At 42.1% G+C, this 21556-nt stretch overlaps 1 protein-coding gene across 4 annotated transcripts in view; it reads left to right on the forward strand.

Annotated features, from left to right (window-relative positions):
* TMEM63C (transmembrane protein 63C) overlaps window positions 1-21556 on the forward strand; it is a 653749-nt gene that overhangs the window by 394154 nt on the left and 238039 nt on the right. For all 4 annotated transcript variants that reach the window (XM_086937543.1, XM_086937545.1, XM_086937546.1 and 1 more), the window contains one exon: window positions 19416-19536. In XM_086937543.1, coding sequence (XP_086793669.1) covers window positions 19416-19536 — 121 coding nt within the window. The remainder of the gene's footprint in view (window positions 1-19415; window positions 19537-21556) is intronic.

Raw genomic sequence — 21556 nt, forward strand, 5'->3', positions numbered from 1 at the left:
GAATAAGAACCACCAAAATAAAAATGTAATGGAAGTGGGGTGGACCCTATTTGCCATTAAATTATTTGAGCATCACATCATTCATGGAGCTGCTGCTGGCAAAGGGGGTGGATGGATGGAAGCAGTAAGCCAATAGGAAAACCATACAGGCCTATATGGCAAAAGCAGGACACTAGTAATAACTCCTACCAGCCACATGGCCAGGCCCAACATCAGAAAGCCCTCCGACCCCACCCCCCCAAAAAAAAACACACATCCCAACTCAATCCAGTGCCATCCATGCCCTAAATGATGTCTGAATTCAACAGACAGTCTGTCTGTGGCACTTAGCGTAAGTGCCAACTCCTTGGGCACAACCTCTTAGAACTTAGTTCTCACAATTTATTCCATAATTTTCAATGATTTATTCCACAAGCAAAAGTTAGATTCCTTTTTGTTTTATTTCATGTTGTTTTCACACGAAATGGGATTAGCTTCTCAAGTAGTTATAATCCACAAAATTCGTTCATTACAGTTGATGAAACACATTTAGATGTAACACGACCCAATGCATTTCGGACGGTCTGTCCTTCATCAGGGGTATTCTGTAAACAAGATAAACATTCCATGTATATTGTCACGGTCCAACGGCTCCTCCGGATCGAAAGATGCTATATGGGTTCCACCTCCAGCTTTCTCCGTGCTCCGGGAATAATGTCTCACAGAGCACGATAGTAAGCAGGCGAGGGATAAAAGGTCCGGGACTGGAAACGAGGGTAGACGAAGTTTCTGCAAAGACACAAAGAACACACAGTAAGAAGAGAATCCTATGCTTCCTGTTTCTTATGAATTCTCTCCCTTCTGACCTCTTTCCTACCTGATGCTTCTCAGGACCTCTCTTCTAAATACGAGATACTTTTCTCGCAACAACTGAGTTTTCTGGAAGACACAAGAATACACACACAGGTTACATACACTTTCCTCACGTAAAGCTGACTATAAATCTTGGCGTGGTGTTCCTATACCTACCCGTTATTTTCCAGTCCCTTACTTTAAAAGGTTCTACTTTGGCGTAAAGGTTATGGATACCAATGCCACAAAATTCATTCGGAAACAAGGATTGTAAAACGTTCGACTGTTCTGGTTTGATACCAAGTACCCTCTTCACCAGCTAATACGGATGGTATTTCTTGAAACACACCCCATCAGTTTTGCGACTCTTACCAGTCACTGGATCTGAAGAAATGTTCCTCCGAAACCTACCATGACACCCCAACCATGAGAGGGTGCAATCCTGCGTCTCTCACGTCGGACGAATTCGATCGGTTTCCAGAACAGATCTGCCTCTTGTCACTCGAGAGGGTGCAAATCCAGCGTCTCTCCCGAGAACCCAAAATTCCACCACCAGTGAACAAACAATATTCAAAAACAGTGCCGCACTCGGGAGGGGGAAATCCGGCGTCTCTCCGAATGCAAAAAGAAACGTGTTCAAACAAAGTTCCCGAAAATCACGAGAGGGTGCAATCCTGCGTCTCTCGGTTCGGGTAGATTCAATTTCCCAGGATAAGTAACCCCGCAGCCGCGAGTTACGGTAACACACTATAGAGCACTCGTAATCCAGAAGACAGTCCCAGAAGCTTCCGACTCTGATCTCCGAAAAGACAAAATTACGTGCACCGCACTCCGGTTCTCACGGGTTTTTATGATCTCATCCCGACTCGATGCTCGCGGAGCTTTCTGGGAGTTGTAGTTTAACTATCACTGGGTAGGCACATGTCGGATCCTGACATATATAATCCTCCGTAACTGTCTAATGACCTTAACAAACATCATAATGTGAGTGATACAAGTATTGCTAAAAAGTCATCCTTATGTCCCAAAGTCTGAAATGAGTTCTTCAACCACGTGTATAATCATCGTGCAAACGAAAATCATCAAATGAAAGTAACCAGAAAGTTTATATTACATGCCTGTACCTAAAAAGATATAACCCATCGTGTAGGTGATCCAACCACCCAAATAAACATGAATGTACAGAAGCCAAAAGCCGATCAAGTATGGTTTGAACCACGGAATAAACTCTAAACAAAACAACATGCCATGCACACATTTTCAAACTTACTAGTGAATCGGTTTAGACGCACGCGTCTACCTCCTACGCCCTTTGCTCCTAACTGCCGTGAATTCAAACATATATAAGGAAGTGGAAGTTACCCGTGTACCAACATAGAGAGAGGACAGTGTGTTATGTAACTAGCGGCCATCTTGGAATGGTGTCATAACCCAAAAACAATGATTCAAATACAAACATAATATATAAACAGATATAAACATATGTATATCAAAATGAGTTGATTCTGCATATCAAAAATGTTCTGTTTCCAGCATATAGTGTTCAAAGATAGCATAGAAATTCCATCCGGTCATTTAGACCGAAAGGTTTTAAAGACTGCAAGAACTTGATCCAATGGTTCTCACGTTTGAGTAAGAAATTGTTGTTGTCCCTGTCATCTCGCTTTTCCACGACTTCTACAGCCGCAAATCTAAGTTGGCTGATACTGTGTTTGTTCTCTTTAAAGTGTGTGGCCAAGACAGACTTAGCGTTCTCTGTTCTTATATTGCTTTTGTGTTCATTGATGCGTATTTTCAATTTTCTCGAAGTTTTTCCAGTGTAAACAAGTCCGCAGGGACATTTTATTATGTAGATAACATTCTCAGTGTCACATGTTGCGTTAAACCTTAGATTGATGTTGGTACCTTTCATTGGATGTTTCATGGATGATCCTTTTATTAAGTTGTTACAGTTTTTACAGTTCAAGCAAGGTTGATTTCCTCTAAAGTTCACGGATGAAGTTTGTCTGGGTTTTTTGATGATTTCTTTGAGATTATTTGCCCTAGTGTAAGCAAATAGTGGTTGTTCATTAAAGATTTGATTGAAATCTTGTTCAGTACTGACAATTAGCCAATGTTTCAATATTGATGTTTTGTAGGCTTTTGAAACCATTGAAAATTTCGACACAACCACTGGTCTCCTCATATTCTCTTTTCTTCTGGTCGCCAAAGCGTCCTGATGGGTGATTTTGTCACATCGTTCTTTGGCGTTAGTTACAATTGATTCAGGATTTCCTCTTTGTTTGAAACGTTCCATCATATTGGTGGCTTGCCCCTCATACTTCTCCGGATTAGATACTATCCTTTTCACTCATAACAATGGAGAAAATGGCAAATTATTTTTTAGAGGCTTTTGATGAAGACGTATAGTGTAATATGTTGTTCTTGTCCGTCTTTTTCCTGTATATATTGGTTTCCAAATGGTTGTTCACTCTTGCAACACTGACATCTAGAAAAGTTATGCTGTTTTCACTCCATTCAAAGGTAAATTGAATTTGATCATTGATTTGATTGAGTTGTTCAAGTGCTGGTTCCAAAGTTGTTTGATCACCTTGCCATAGGCCAAAGATATCATCAATGTATCTCAAGAAAATCCTGGCATGGGTATTCCAGGGATGGCGGCTCAAGATATTCGTCTCTTTAAAGTGTTTCATGAATGCATTTGCAAAGACCGGTGCCGCACAATTGCCCATGGATGTTCCGGACAACTGTGCGTAACATTGGCCCTCCCATGAAAAGTAGCTTTGATACAGCGTGAAGTGTATCAGTTGCATTAAGAAGAGCTGAAAATCGGTCTCCAGATCTGAGTTCAACAAGATGTTCTCAATGGCCTCCAGGCCCAGATCGTGTGGTATGCTGGTGTATAACGCTTTCACGTCAATATAACATAGCAGGATAGATTCATTGTCATCAAAAGTGATGTCTTTTATCTGATGTAGGAAATCGGTTGTGTCTTTCACATAAGTGCGGGACAGTTGAATCAACGGTTGTAAATATTTGTCTATTAGTTTCCCGGTATTCTCCCGGTATTCTCATGGATGCTCCCTCGGGTTGATACAATTGGTCTAAACGGTGGGTGTCTTAAGTGTTTATGAATTTTTGGTAGCATATACATGCTTGGAGTCTTTGGATTGCTTGGAGTCAAAAACTGTTTGGTTTTTTGAGTAATAATGCCATTGCTGTGTGCTGTGCTTAAGATGTTGATCAATATTTCCATGTACTGCCGAGTGGGATTATGTTGTATCAAACTGTAAGTGTTAGTATCAGAAAGATGTTCTTCTACTTGTTCTCGATAAAAGACAGTGTCCATCAGGACTAGGGCACCCCCTTTATCTGCAGATTGGTATGTGATTTCCTCTCTCTTAGCTAAATTGTTGAGAATAGCATACTCTTTGTTGGACATGTCGGTAAATCTTTTCTTCCTGGTGTAGTTGAACTTCGATATATCATTTTTGACTAGATTTTCAAAAATATCTATATGTGCTTCTGTAGAAGTCGTGGAAAAGCGAGATGACAGGGACAACAACAATTTCTTACTCAAACGTGAGAACCATTGGTTCAAGTTCTTGCAGTCTTTAAAACCTTTCGGTCTAAATGACCGGATGGAATTTCTATGCTATCTTTGAACACTATATGCTGGAAACAGAACATTTTTGATATGCAGAATCAACTCATTTTGATATACATATGTTTATATCTGTTTATATATTATGTTTGTATTTGAATCATTGTTTTTGGGTTATGACACCATTCCAAGATGGCCGCTAGTTGCATAACACACTGTCCTCTCTCTATGTTGGTACACGGGTAACTTCCACTTCCTTATATATGTTTGAATTCACGGCAGTCAGGAGCAAAGGGCGTAGGAGGTAGACGCGTGCGTCTAAACCGATTCACTAGTAAATTTGAAAATGTGTGCATGGCATGTTGTTTTGTTTAGAGTTTATTCCGTGGTTCAAACCATACTTTATCGGCTTTTGGCTTCTGTACATTCATGTTTATTTGGGTGGTTGGATCACCTACACGATGGGTTATATCTTTTTAGGTACAGGCATGTAATATAACTTTCTGGTTACTTTCATTTGATGATTTTCGTTTGCACGATGATTATACACGTGGTTGAAGAACTCATTTCAGACTTTGGGACATAAGGATGACTTTTTAGCAATACTTGTATCACTCACATTATGATGTTTGTTAAGGTCATTAGACCGTTACGGAGGATTATATACATGGAATGTTTATCTTGTTTACAGAATACCCCTGATGAAGGACAGACCGTCCGAAATGCATTGGGTCGTGTTACATCTAAATGTGTTTCATCAACTGTAATGAACACATTTTGTGGATTATAACTACTTGAGAAGCTAATCCCATTTCGTGTGAAAACAACATGAAATAAAACAAAAAGGAATCTAACTTTTGGTTGTGGAATAAATCATTGAAAATTATGGAATAAATTGTGAGAACTAAGTTCTAAGAGGTTGTGCCCAAGGAGTTGGCACTTACGCTAAGTGCCACAGACAGACTGTTGCTTACTACACTGCTCACATCGGGGAGTGATATCCCTGGTGCACACCACAAACACTCAGATTGGATCAAAAGAGGAGTGCGTGATCCGCATCTTTTATTGAATTCAACAGACCACACAAAAAAACTTGATGAAGAAAGCTGTGGCTACCTGCTCTGAGCCTACTGGATGAAAGCAGGCCTGTTGGCAGACAAGGCCAGACAAGCTTGCAGGCCTAGGCTTCAAAATGGCCACCAGCCACATTGCCAGGCCCAAAAACAGAAAGCCCACCCCCAAGAAAACACATTTCCCAACTCAATCCAATGCCATCCATGGCCTAAATGATGTCTAGATTCAACAGACCACAGAGAAACACTTGATTAATAAAGCTGTGGCTACCTGCTCTGAGCCTACTGGATGAAAGCAGGCCTGTTGGCAGACAAGGCCAGACAAGCTTGCAGACCTAGGCTTCAAAATGGCCACCAGCCACATTGCCAGGCCCAACAACAGAAAGCCCACCCCCAAGAAAACACATTTCCCAACTCAATCCAATGCCATCCATGGCTTAAATGATGTCTAGATTCAACAGACCACGCAGAAACACTTGATTAATAAAGCTGTGGCTACCTGCTTTGAGCCTACTGGATGAAAGCAGGCCTGTTGGCAGACAAGGCCAGACAAGCTTGCAGGCCTAGGCTTCTAAATGGCGACCAGTCACAAGGCCAGGCCTAACATCAGACAGCCCACCCCAAAAAAACACATTTCCCTACTCCATCCAATGCCATCTTGGCCCTAAATGCTGCTTGAAAATGAAATACATTAAAAAAACACCTAAGAAACAGTTGCTTCATCATGCACACACCCATGAGGCCATGACTAGCTCGGGGCCTACTACTGACTACTACTACCCACAACATTTAAAAAAAAAAAAGGAATGATCGTTACCAATATTAAATTGTAGTTACAACAACTGCAATGCCCACAATCAAACTGACACAACAACCACTTACTTGTAAAATATCCAATTAAAAAATACTCTAATCCAATTGCAATGAAGCAGCAGACCAAAAGAGTGATCTTTCCAGCTCAAAATCCAAAAGCAGAATGAGCAGGAGATGGACAAAGCACTGGGAGGAGCCTGCTGGACAGGAACAGGAATTTGGAGATTCTGTGGCACTTCCTCCCTCTCCCCCATTTTAAAAAGGACTCCCTTCACAAAAAAGGACAGCCAAATGTCAATCTGAGTTTTTTTTCATCCAAATCATCATTTGCAGAACGTTTTATGCTGCTACAGCTGATATTCTTCTCCAAATTGAAAATTTGACATGTTAGAGTTCTCGAGCTTCACATTACTTCCACCGGAAATCGATGGCGCGTCCAAAATGACGTGTTCGCGTTCTCTCGCTCCCTGTCGCGTTGGATAGGACGTGTTCGCGTTCTCTCACTCCTTGTTGCGTTTGATATGACGTGTTTGCGTCCTCACGCTCTCGCTCGCAGTGGAGAATGACGTGTTCGGGTTCTCTTGCTCCTTGTCGCGTTCGATATGACGTGATTGCGTCCTCTCGCTCGCGGTGGAGAATGACGTGTTCAAAATCTCATACTCGCGGTGCAAGACAAATGATGTGATCGTGGGCGCGAACTCTCGCAAGATAGTGCAAAATGGCTACCAACAATCCAACATCTCGTAGAGCACGCGACCGGATCAGGAAAACTTGTTGGAGAACGCGGGGATCAAGGTAAGGCAATCGCGCGCGTAAGAACGTATTTTTACAGCGCAAGCATGAAAAAAGTTCCAGTACGTTGCGGATCGCAGAAATCTTGGCCTTTTCGCGCTCTCCGCGGAATGCAAAAATGTCAAATCCTCACAATTTCCGCGAGCGGAACGGAATTTGACACCCAGGCCTAGAATAAAGGGCATAAAACCAAAACGTTAGCGTCAAAAAAACTCACCAGCATTGTTCATTCTTCTGACGCTTTTACTTCATGCACAGATGCCAATAGTGGCCTAACCCAAAATATTTTCGTAAGATTGCTATAGGAGACCACGTGATCCGGTTATAGTTTCTATTTGAATAGAGCACCTTTAGACAACGTCATACAAATGCAACATGAATACTCAACCGCTCAACAGTAGAGAAGTTGAGTAGTGTGGCTCAATGATTTAGAGCAGCAGACCCAGATGCAGAGGTCTAGCCCGGACAAGGGTTCAATTCCCCGCCTCGGCGGGTCTTGGGCTCAAAATTCCACGGACCTGATAATTCTCGCCTCTGTGCCTATTCCAATCATGGAGTCCCACTCTGCAACTCTGGGCAATAGCTTGCTCAATCTCCAAAACGGCCCCCACAACGCTAAGGATGCCTGGCCTCCACCATGGGGGTGCCCAGGAGTGGACGCCTCACAGGGAAAGCCAGGATGGGTTCCACAGCGGTATTCGTACAAGCGCTTTGAGATCCTTGCGGGTGAGTAGTGCGCTATACAAGTATCAATTTACATTTACAATTTACAATTTACAACAGTACCTCAGATAGCATACACTACTAACAGCTGTTCTGACATGTATTACCCATCACACAAAGACTGCTTGAAAACAAGTCTCCAACAAAACAAACACACACGATTCTCTAAGGAGACAAAGAGCCGCAGGGCATCTGCGTTTGCCACACTGCGTCAGCCTTTGAGTGCTGCGTGACTGCACAAAGGGCAGACCCTACAGGATTTCGCGGTTTGCCGTGAAATCGGCACTTTTGTAAAAATGCCGTGATTTTTACAAAAGTGCCCGCGAAATCGGCACTTTTGTAAAAATGCAGCGATTTTTACAAAAGTGCCCGCGAAATCCTGGAGGGTCTGTTAAGTCATGCCGCAGCATCATGTGATTTTATTAGATGTATTTGGTTTCCATTTACATTTGAATACATAGTTAGCGAATCATGTCATGTCTTTTAAACTCTAGTCTCCAAACGTGTAGTGTAAACTGGAATCTTCTGCACAGGACTGAATGAATCAAGATTAAGGTCTGCTCTGCCCAAAAGTCTGCTTTCACGTTTTTACAGTTCATTATGCAGTTTGACATAAAACATGTGCAAGGGTTCCAAAAGAGTGTTGTTCAAAACAGATGCCGGGCTTATTGACTCTATTCCATTGTTTGTATTAATATGCATAATTTGCCTATTCTAGTTCACCGCCTCTGTTTCTCCTACTCTATTCCTGGTGGAAGTAAGGTTAGGTGAACGGGATAGACCTGTAGGTTACAGGTTCAAATCTAGAGGGGTCAAATTTAGCCTTTCACACTACTGAGATCAATAAAATAAGTAGTGTTGAAATGGTTAATGTTGACACCTGTCAGTTGAGCACCTAGAGGTCATTCTGTTTGTGATTGGATGTGTGCTGTGATAGATCCATTAAAATTATTAGTATTAATCATCCTAGGAGATACTTTCTGGGTCATTTCTGGGTCATTGCATTTAAACATCCCCATGAAGCATGAATTAAACCATTGCGTTCTAAGATTCACTAAAGAATGCATACATCTTCAAATTTTAGTCTTCCATGATTCACAAAAGCAGCATGTCATGCATGTCATGCATCATTCAGAGGACAATGGTTTGCAGCATGAATGTCAGAAATGTTCAATACCACAAATTTCTATTTTTTTCCTCCATGAGAAGCTCACACACAATCTGTAAAGAGTGTAAAGTTGCTTTAATATGGGTTGTCTCAACCCATCAAGATATATTTTAAATACAGGCATGTTGGACATGGAAGGTGAGGGGGTACCATGGCCAACTAGAGCATGGGCATCAATTCATTAAAATGCTAGGGGTAGTGGAAGGGGACATCAAAGGAACTTACATCACATCAGGGCCTATTTCAAAGTGGAATACTCTGCTGAAGCAGTTTCATTTTTTTAAAGCTGAAAATGAATGATTATGAGTAAAATAAAGTGCTGCAAAAATGCCGCTAAATTTCCATATTTGTGCCGCTAAATTTGCTAATCCATGCCGCTATATCCTGGGGGGTCTGAAAGGGGATCGGAACTGCAGTACGACAGGTTTCTGTTACCGTGGTATTCAAATGATATCTACTTGATTTCTGAGGTACGGCAACAGCACAGATAGCAGTGATGTGCCCACTTCCCCTTCTGCCACTAATTCTCTAGTTATACAATTGGACAAACTGCTCTACAAAAGCGATTCCCTATTACATTCCGACCGGATTTCCAAATCTGCCCAGTCAAGCAAATCTAATCAAACTAATCGAGCTCCCTTATATCTAAAATCAAGATTCCACATCGACGAACGATGTTCAATTGTAAGTGGATTCACTTTGGTAACACACAGTGCATCACAGTGTGCAGCAAGAGTGTGTAAAATGAGCTTGCGCCACACCACGGGGCTAATAAAAGCATCCTTACCTTACAGAGGTACCAGAACGTCTCTGACATGGATGTCTTGAATTAAAAATCAGTTGAGAAAAAATTAGGCTTGCCGTCACGATGTCAAAGTGCACGCACCTATTTATGCTGTTTTACAAGAAATATCATCTTACGGAAAACAGTAGTGATTCCATGAATGGGACATCAACGCACTGCTCCATTAATATACATTTAAAATTAAAATGTTAAATATTTAAATTGAGTCTTATTAAGTTTCGTTAAGTTGGGTAAAAGAAATACCTTTTACTTACAGTGCTTAGAAAGTAATACATAAAATGCTATTGCTCTTGAGTATTCCTTAGTGAACAAACTATGTATATTTACTTATATCTATAGTGCGGTTACTAATAAGTAGTATTGATGAGATTAATAGTAAAGCAATGATTCAGAAAACAAAAATGAGCTTTTAGTAATGTAACTTAATGAGCATGTTGGGGGCATTGCATCGATAGATGGTTAAAATTACATCTCAGGTAAAAGAAAGGGAAAGATCATTGGACACCAATAAATCCACTTAACTCTTCCTCAACAAGGAGACCTAGAAAAGAAGCCTCAGCAATCATTACTAGGTGGCGAAGATTGGAACATCCGTCTTAAAGAATTAGCATAACAACTTGTATTATTCCATTCCTTGACCCTGCTCTGAAACATGTACAAGACACCTAAAGGCTGCTACTTCAGGATACTGGCATTATTCTGCACAGTTGTGCAGATGAAAACCAAACCTTCCTAAAAGGCCTTCGCTACAGTACATGCTGAAACTATAAGGTGTCTCACCTTCACTTTCCCTCTTTGAAAACCCTGGGTTTTACCTTAAAAACCATTCTCAACTGCATCATTCAGAAGTCCGCAAACTTCTACTTACACTTACTCAAAAAGTACCCAATTCAATCAGACCACGAAAAAACAAAACAGTTCAAGCCTGCATTATCTCTAGACTGGACCTGATGAATTCAATCATTGTCGGTGCTAGGCAGTCCTCAGTCGGTCCGATTAAAACACAGTCACTCTAGTGCCAGACTTATAAAGGACTCTCAAAAAAATGATTACATAACTCCAATGCTGTGAGCACTGGTTTCCAATAACTGCTAAATGCAAATTAAAATTTGCAGCAGTGCCATCAAGACAGGACGGGCACAACTTCAGCACCTACTTTAATCAAAGGTCGCTGTGAGGCAGCCAGAGGCCTTCACCGGATGCCAGAGTGGCTGTGCTTAGTCTTTGATACAGCTGCTTTGGGACAGAAATACCAGGACACCTATTCACAAAGTATAATTGCCCTGTTGTTCTGAACAAGGTATGCATGCAGAGCTCAGAGCACCAACACACAACCACACATACACACAACCACATCCACATCCACAACCACAAACACTACACACAATCACACAGACACAAACAACCACACACACACACCACACAAACACACACCACACACACAACCACACAACCGCACACACACAACCACACACACGCACAACCACACCCAACCACACACACAACCAGAAACACACACAACCACACACACACAACCACACACCAACGCACACAACCACACGCGCACAACCACACCCACACACACACACAACCACACACACACAACCACACACACAACCACACACCAACGCAAACAACCATCCACACAAACACACACACACACAACCACACACACACCCACACACACAACCACACCATCAGTGCACACTTTCACCAGGCACAGACACCATCAGTCGTCAGTGCACGCTTTCACCGGGCACAAACACCGCCAGCTGTCAGTGCACGCTTTCACCGGGCACAAACACCACCAGCCGTCAGTGCACACTTCCACCAGGCACACATCACCAGCCGTCCGTGCACGCTTCCACCAGGCACACACACCACCAGCTGGCAGTGCACACTTCCACCAGGCACACACACTACCAGCCATCAGTGCACAATTTCTACAGGCACACACACCACGAGCCATCAGTGCACACATCAATTTATTTATTTATAAGAAGTTTTGTACAGCGCTAGCTGGACCCGGGGGTATCAGAGCGCTTCACAGCATATACAGTAATGAGCAAACATATGATACAGGTGAGTGGTGAAACATGAATGTTCAAGCAGGGAAGGGAACAACGAGTGGGCGAAGGGGCATAGGAGAAGAGGATGCAGGATAAGTCTGATGATTCGAAACCGTGTCGTCTGTCACGAGGTTTGAGGTAGGTTGGAGTGTCGGCTGAGGAGCTTCCTGGGTTCTATCGGAACGCTCAAGATCTGTCGTGGAAGAGGGCTTTGAGTAGGCTCTTAAATTTTGGAAATGAGGGGGTTGTTTTGATGTGGGGGGGGTGGAGTTCCAGATTTTTGGAGCATTACTGGCAAAAGATTTGGATGAGGTTTTATGCTTGCGAGTTCTTGGAGGGATGAGTAGTAGAGAGTTGGACTCCTGAGATTTCTGACCTGGCCTGCCCTTTTGAGTTTGTTGGCCAGGTATTCCGGTTTGCCTGTGTGCAGCGCTTTGTGAGTGAGGCAGGCTGTTCTGAAGCTGGCTCGCAACTTGACTGGGAGCCATCTGAGGTCTCTGAGAGCTGGTGAAATGTGTTCGGATTTCTTAAGTCAAGTGACCATTCTGGCAGCTGCATTGAGGGTTTTCTTCAGGGGGGGTGAGGTGGGATTTTGCTGTTCCAGTCAGGGTAGAGATCCCGTAGTCTATTCTGGAGAGGACCAGTGCTTGGGTGGCTTGTTGAAGGTCCTTGGGTAGGAGCAAGGGTTTAATTTTGTAGAGTAGTCTTAGGTTGAGAAAGGCACTTTTGGCAGATCTTGTGATGTGTTTCTTCATGTCAAGTTTTGGGTCCAGGGTGATCCCTAGAGATTTTACCGATTCCGCGAAGGTGAGGTTGCCATTGAGGGCGTCAATGGCTTTGAGCCATTCTTCAATTTGTGGGTTTTCATCTTTGTTGGAGAGGAGGAGTATTTGTTTTTTCTTGGTTGAGTTTCAGGTGATTGCTTCTGAGCCAATGTTGAACCTCCTTCAGCGGGTTGTTAAGTCTCTGGATGTCGTCAATTGAGGTGGTTTCCAGATAGAGTTGCGTGTCGTCTGCATATAAATGAAAGGGGATGTTGGATTTCCTGAGTAGAGAGGTAAGGGGTTCCATGTAGATGTTGAAGAGCTGGGGGGAGAGTACTGATCCTCGAGGAACACCTTTGATGACTGGGTATAGGTCGGACTCATAGTTTTTGATTTTTATTCTCTTTGTGAACGATTGTGGAGAAAGGAAGAGAACCAGTGGAGGACCGACCCTTTATGAGTAATATGTGGTCAACTGTATCGAATGCTGCCAATAAATTTAGGAGGATGAGCAGGCAGCATTGATCAGTCGGGTGACTTGTAGGTCGTCTTTGCTTTTTATAATGCCTTCCTAATTTTTACTGTGACTATGATGACTGTATCTAGTATTCAGTAGACCCTGTAATAGAACATAAACACAGGACTATGCTTAGATGCACTTGCCATATCGCGCTATATTGACATGTACTCAGTTTGGTTAATAATGATGCAAAGACCTTTAATTCGCCTTACCAATGTTGAAGCTTATATCTCTAGAAATTGCCTGGGAGCATATTCACCTTTGGTTCGTAAAGTACTTACATAAGCCGTCATGTGCTTTTAAATTCACAGTATTATTTTCGTGAAACTCTTTTAGTATTATTTTCGTGAAACACTTTGTGTTTTCCAGTATCACGGTTGTTTACATTTGAGTCTATCTTCTATTGCCGGCACTCCGTTCGCGAAGTCTGCCGTCTATACAACTTCCGCACAATAGATTTAGACGTACCATTGAACCTATCAGCATGTACTTCCGGGTCACGCCTACCCCGACGCTACCATGGCGCAAGACTGTTGAGATTCGGTAAGACGCAAATTTTTTGTTTGATATAATTTCAGCCTCTATACAAACCACAGCACTTTGACCGAGTTGACTTTTATAGAATCTGGACCGATTTCTTTACCATTAACCACAAGGTTATGACTTCAGAAGACGTAATAAGGTATTCTCTATGACTTATATTATCTGTCAGATAGCGGCGTCAAGTTCATATGATTGTCGTTTTTTCATCTACATCCGTTGTTTACTTTAGATACGAACTCGGAGTGAATACCACGTTATACCCATAAGATTGTTTTACGCGTCATTGAAGGTATGACTTTGACAAAGCACCAGGGTGTAATACGAGTGTTTATATTTTTTTGGCACGTTTCTACCCACCCCATATATTCACGTCCAGACCCGTTATGACCGAGTACTTCGCATGTACATTTCAGGCACATGATGTTTACTCCAAATTCGTACACATCCCAAGAGATACAAAATTGTACACTCCATTAGGCACCTGGAGGGTTATAAGGTTTTTGAGCTTCAATGAACCAGTAGAGGTGATCATCATAAAAGCATTGCACGGCTGTCTGAATTTAACCATGTTTTTTCAATGAATAGTGATGTATATCCTTTTTTGAACAGAGACTGAGCCCCTGAAGAAGGGCCGAGTGCCCGAAATGCATTGGGCAAATGAAAATGGAATTATGAATAATGTTTGGATGTGATTATAACATTGTAAACAAGTGAAAATACCAAAAAGAATGATGATAAACAATTATTTTGAATAAAACTTTATTTGTTTCAACCGAACAACAAACTTTTGACAATATTCATTATACAGTGTGCGTTTGGGGACGTTACCCTCGATTAGGATAACGCTACAGATTTCTATAGAACCCTGGTACTCAGAAGGGCACACCAAACAGCACTTACTGACCAATAAAAACACATTTATTACCTTCACGTCAAAAAGGAGTGCGATTGTTCTTTCCAAACTGAGGTTATAAATACTTTACTTTTAAACCTATTCATCTAAAGCGCAGCATGCCACCATTGCTACAAAAATAAATACACATTTTTTTGGACTACAATTTATAGACTTTTGTTGCAATTGGTGTTGCAATATTTAGCAATGCCAGTAGCTCAAACTTAATTAATGCAAGACCTATTACGTTGCAAATGCTTGTTACTCACTGGGGTTGTTGCTTTATATGCTCTTTGCACATAAAGGATTTAGATTCCGTTAGCATTATTCCATATGATGCCCATCCAATGCAATGGAGTTAACCATCAAGGCTCAAACCAAGCAATGTCGGGCATAATGAAAAATCTTGAGAATAATGAAAACATTAACAAAGCTACTTTACAGGACAATGAAATTGAAACTTGACTAAGGTACAGTTGGCACAGTTCTGGATTCAGTGTGTGCAACTAAGTATTTCTTCCTTGTAATCAACGCAACAAAATTGGATCAGGCAATGGAGCAGTCGTTTAAACAAATACAAGTATTATACATCCTTTTTTGCAGTTCAAAGAGGAAGCGGATCTGTGAATACATCCTTCATATGGGTCAACAAGAGACCCCGTTTGACTGCTCCTCACTCGCGACTCTCAGCACCTCGCCATGTGGTCTGTGTATATGCCCACTCCATCCCATTGTGAAGCTTCAATGCATGATCGAACACAAAGCATCCTTTGTTGTATGTTCAAGAATTTGAGAAAATGAATCCCCCTTTTGGATTGCATTGTGTGCTTAATAGCTGTCAGTGCCTTTTATAAAGAATAGAATGCAAACATAGATGCACAGAACACATAATACTGTTGTGTGGATGAATTTGCAGCAGGGACATTCAGATACATTTGGAAACATTTTCAGGAGACAAGGTTATTATGAATCATAATTTTGGAACAAACAGCAATACTATAAAAACACAAACGTTTAATAATAGATGAGTGAGTGTTTTTGCAATTTGGAACAGGGGAGGGGTACAACGGTTTACTGTTTTAATTTGGACGCACTACTTGATTGAGCAATGCTAATAGCAGACAAACTTAGACAAGTTGGCTACCATGTTTTGAAATCGTTTACAAGCTGTATATTGCAGAGACTCATGTGACTTGGAGCAAATCGCATTATTTATCCTGATTTTGGGTAGCCAACACCAGGATGAATAAGATGCTTCATCTGGGAAGATATTGGCGTCAAATTGCGTATGTGCCAAGATTCCTAATCTCGTTAGGAGACCCTACATCGTTCTAGAAAATGTGGCACTTCTAAATCAATACCTGGATTCTTCTTCCAGAATGAATACTCTGAAATATGCATATTCCAATGGATAGCAACTAGAATATTCTGCACTTAACGAAAAGAATTAGTGTCATAAGAGACTGCCAGACCCTTCTACCTAATGCCATGCGTACAAAACGGAATAGATGTCACAAAACAGTGTTGAAAACTGTGTCTACCAGTTATTGTTAACCCTTTAAGTGCGCCAGTCGGACAAAGGACATCGCAGGCACTACCTCGGTAGTGCTGCGCACGTCCGTTGACAGATGCGGCCCCGCCCACTTAAAGGAGCGCCCGCGGCGGAATTGCCGCCGTGGTTAAGGCGTTAAATCTTATTCTGCAACTCCGTGTAAACATTTGGAGAAAGCACTTCTGAGCCATTCCCATTGAGCTCCGTCTCTGGAAGTTGCTCCTTCTAATGTGGCATTCCACTTGATAAAATGATAGTGACAAGAGGTGCTATGTAAGACCAACACTGCAGTCTTCGTGTCGTTTATGGTCAGGCTAACTTTGCAAGCTAGATTTCTGCTGCTAATCAATGATAAAAAAGGTTATTTAGCTCTCCAACTGGGAACGTCAGAAATGGGCGGGAGGAATAGGTCCTGTACACAAAAATATACATGAACAGTCTAAAAGTTTCACCAGTGCCACTTCCAGATCACATATAATCGTTCGGGCAACCAGGATGCAATCCAGGAGCCAGTATAACAAGTTGTGAATGTGATATGCTGCTGCCTCGGTGGGCTGCTTCTTCATGGGGCCGTATCTCAAAATGGGCAAGACACAGTCAGAACATTTTGATGGCTTTAAAAACCTGGTAAGTACATTTAAATATGTATGGATTTCTCAGGGAAACCTCAGAGCCCTATATTTGAGAAAATACCACTCGTGCTAAAAAATAGTCTTTCACGGGTGTCTCTGTAAAGGATTGGGGGCTACTTTTGTGACATGGTTTACTGCTCCTCTGGCAAAGCACCATGCAGCCCTCATAAAGGCACTACAGATCCATAGGTCCTGGAATAAGGTAGCCCCAGAGATTTCTGGATTCTCTCAAAGCCCACTAGGCAGCGATGTAACCCCAATTCACTGTAGAGCGGGGAGCATAACAGTTACAGGGAAGAGGACTTGTGATGGGGCCTTGTTTTGAGGAAAAGTCAAGTTTTTTCCTTGCCAATGGAAGGAGTGAGCCCACCTGGCAAGATACAACTCCCTGCCAATTCAGTCAGTGTGCCAGGGATGGGCACAAAACATAGGAAACAAAGTTGCTCTTCTAAGCCCAGAGGAGCTGTGGCAATAAAAACAAGGACAAAGACACCATAGCCACGGTGTGGCAGTGCAGATGGGGGAATACACATTCAGTCATTAACATATCCAGGAAATTGGGGACCCCAAGCATGTAGAGACTCTGTTGTACATACATGCACATTATGTAGACAAGTAGTATTCGGGTGACTACACTTAATTTACAAAGAAGGGCTTAGTAGATCCCTTTCCTGGGGTTTACAGTAAAAAGAAGTAGTATGAAACTACTCTACATTGTTACTGCCACCAACCATGGGCTCATTCATTACTTGGTCAAACGACTCCCTAGAATAATGAAAAGAGGAAAACATTGATACTTGACAAAGCATAGCTTAATTCTGACTTGCTGTCAAAGACCAGCTGATAGGAGAACATTGAAAACACCTGAAAAGACAAACGTTAAGAGAATAGTAGTCTTCTGACAGGAGCACTAAATGTTATTCATAGTAAGAGACATTATTGAAAGTTACACAGCAATAATGCGAGTGGCTGGTCAAAACTGAACTGTTTGACCCTATGAATTAAACCTATTTTTAAATATATACTTTAAACATACTCATTTGTAATTATTAAGAATATCTATTCCTACCACTGTTGGAAAAAGGAGAAAATAGGCAAATTGCTTTCCCCTCTTAAGAGGGTCAAAGAACCTGTTGGCACACATACTGGTCCTGACAGGTTTTGTTTCAGTTTCACAATTCAGGTAAAGTATTAAAGTAACCAAAAAGGGCTACTTTATCCTGCCCGTAAGGTCTACTGATGTCCTGTTTCAAGTGATAAATGAAACACAATACCGGTACAAACATTTAAGGACATATGCACTTTGTCCTGCCAAGGCAGTTGGTGTGCCTATGTTCCCTAGGTTGGGGAAAACTAGACACTGATTAGTAAAACAAGCAAGAGATGTGTGAGATGTACGTGTGAAGAGAAAATGGTAGAAGGGAAGAGGTTCTCCTGGAAGAGTGTTGTAGAAGGGGAGAGTGTCTAGGGAGATCTAAGGGCTGATTGACAAGGAAGACCGATGCCAATGAGGACCTTAGTACATTTGAAAATGTGGGAAAAGTGGAGGTGTGTGTGAGTGGGTAAATGTAGTACATACTAGTGTTAGATGTGAATAGGGGTGTTGGGGTAAATCGCAGCACTTGGAGAGAGTGGTAGATGTACGTGTCTTGGGTGACTGCAGTACAGCAGAATCGGTGATGGAAGTGAAGCCGGAAGTCTAGGTAAACTTTTGTACTGAGGAGAGCATGAATGAAAGGAAGGAGTGTGATAAGCATGACTTTTGTACATTGGAAGGAATGATAGAAGTGATGGAGAGTGCCTGAGAAAAACCTTAGCACTAAGGAAAGAGCAGTAGAAGTCCAGGTGTGTGCTGGGGTGACTAGCATGCCTTTGACTGTGGTAAAAGTCAAGAGCTGTGCTGGGTTTAGCTTTAGTGCATCCTTGAGGGTGATACAAGTGAAGAGGTGTGCCAAGTAAACTGTAGTATTGGTGACAATGATAGAAGTGAAGAGAAGTGTTGCGGTGACTAGTATTACGTAGAGAGGAATAGAAATGAAAAGCTGTATTGAGTTTCACATTAACACATTGTTGCGAATGTAACTGTGAAGAACTGTGCTGGGGTTAGCTTTTATTCATCACTAATAGTGGTACAAGCGAATTGGTGTGTCAGGGTTTAACTGTGGTATTAATTGATCATGGTAGAAATGAAGAGGTGAGTGGGATTAACTTTAACACATCGCTGTGAGTAGTGGAATTGAAGAGCTGTGCCAGGATTAGCTTTAATACAGGTGACAAGAGGATCGCAAAAAACGTTAGCTCTAAGGATAATGTTATAGACCTGAAGAACAGTGCCTAGGCCGTCTCCGTGAACTGAGGCATGAGGTGGTATGCATGGATGAGTGTGTCTGTGGAAATGGGAGGGCAGTGGTGAAAGCTGACTGGTCTGCGAAATTTAGTGAAGAAGTCTGGGAGCCTTGCCCACTATTGAGACTGGGGTGAAATGCTATACTATTTCATTTAGCCTGGAACTCAGTGAGAGGTTTCAACCCTCCAGGTGAGTTTGTGATTGATGAAAAATAAATAGATAAATCAATAGCAATATATTTGTGTATATCCTTTGTTCTAGTCTGATCGTATGTTTTTTCTTTGCAGGCGGAAGGCGATGAAGGGTCGTCTTTACTTTGCGGCAAAGGCACAGAATGAGGGAAAAATTATGATCAAGACACACCCATGTGCCCGCATCTTTTGCTGCGACTCTTGTGGCTTTGACCAGGTACTGAAGAGGAAGGAGGCTGCGCGTGTGTGTTAACCCTCTTGAATTTCCATGGGGCTTTTTTTGAACAATCCACTCTTGCACAGGGTCTCAAATAAGCAACTTGAAAGGTATCTTGATGTTTAAAACAAATCTAAAGCAGATCAAATCCCACTTTTTGTAGTCACAAGACTTAGGGTTACGCTTACGCTGTAATTTACCTTCAACTGCAGCATGTTTTGTCAATGTTCCTTACGTCCATCCAAGCAGAAGGGGTAGCCGCTTCTCTGTTAACAAATTGACTAGCCATTACACTTGCTCATCCCTCACTAACATTGAATGCACCAATGACACTACGATCTCGTTGTACATGTTAAAATTAACTCTCTTGTTAGCTACCACATGCCCAAGAGGAAACAATCAAGAAACACAATATTTCTTCCCTCTCTGATCCATCCACTGGTCCACTTCTCCAGATTCCACCTACCATGTCAATATATTTAGAAACCACCTGGGCCTCCTGCTTCTGAAAAACTCTGATGTTCATGTGTACCTGCAAAATCTTCCTCAACATCAACGTCTTGGCCGACACCACCTCCTACGTCAGCACAGTGATTGTCCCCACTCCACCTTGTTCATCAGGAAACGTGGTCCATCTTATCCAAATCGGGCACCACTCTCAAAAAAATCAATTGTGTGACTGGCCTAGCCATCTTCATTGCCTCTGATGGCAAATATAGCTTCTATATCAGTTTTTGAAACTGCTTCAATGCATTCCTGAATCCATACCAACCCATACATGCAAAACAGAAAGTATTCACAAGTCTTCCTCTCCACACCTAACTCTATAAAAAAAACTGCTGCAGGAAAGAGTGCAGCTCCTCCAGTAACAAGTAAGATATAGAACGTCTCTTTACAAACCATTGACCACAACAGAAACCCTTCAAATTGCAAGCCTAACAAATAAAAGCTAACCATGTGCTCCTTTTATAGCAGAAAATCTGCTTTCATATTGCACTTTAATATTTAAGCCCCCCTTTTGCTTTGTCTCTTGTTCTTTCACCCTCATGGATAAAAACATTTGCAAACGGCCCTTCATGGGCCAACAACAGAAACTCCTCTTTTGCTACCTTAGATACTATCTCCATTGGGGGACACAGATAAGTGGTCCAGTGGCAAATAGTAAATTGGGTCATCCACCCTCCTACTTCATATATTTTCCTCAGTTCTCCCATCCACCTGCAGCATTGCAAGCACTGATTCAAATGTTCCACCCAATGCCTCTGTGGGCCATGGTTCCTGGACCAAAGTCCCTGCCCAAAATACCTGCAGCTTCCCTAACTCAGTAAAAAGCTAACCATATTCCAATACTTCTCTCTGAAATAGTGTGAGGGTCCCTATCCATATTTCCATTGTACCCGAGTTTTTATCCACACTTGGTCCACTTGCACCACATTTGGGAAACCCCTTGACATGAGCAACATTCCTTACCTGTGTGAAAATGAGAATCATCCCACCTCAAATCTGCTAAGATACCCCAGAAAGCTCTAATATTGTGCAGGAGGCTACCTACTGCATGGATCATGGGTGGCCACTTTAGTGGTGCCATTTAATTTGGAACGAAGGTCCTTAAATTGTCCTCTGTGCTGAATTTCCGCATCCTTCCAATTCTCACGTGGAATTCCTTCTCACACAGATCATCCGTGTGGCATCTATATAACGGGCCACATGGTTCTTGGTGTTCAAAATGAACACTAGAATATATAAGGACTGCTGATGTCAGTTCTCAATACTGACTGAAACCCATTGCATCCTCAACCACTCTTTTTAACCCACTTTTGCCCTTGCTAATATCGATAGAAACTTAAACACATACATAAAATCCCCTTTTCAGAATTTTTCCTTTGTGTCCCAACGGATTTGTTGTTTGCTCAAAATATGGCATTTTTTTTAGTTCTCCCAATTCCCCCAGACCCTTTACCTCTAGAGAATCCTCTACTTGTTTCACTGTCCCTTTGTGTTTATCTTCAACACTTGCTCT

This window comes from Lissotriton vulgaris, chromosome 9 (assembly GCF_964263255.1).
Source record: "Lissotriton vulgaris chromosome 9, aLisVul1.2, whole genome shotgun sequence".
Lineage (NCBI taxonomy): Eukaryota > Metazoa > Chordata > Amphibia > Caudata > Salamandridae > Lissotriton > Lissotriton vulgaris.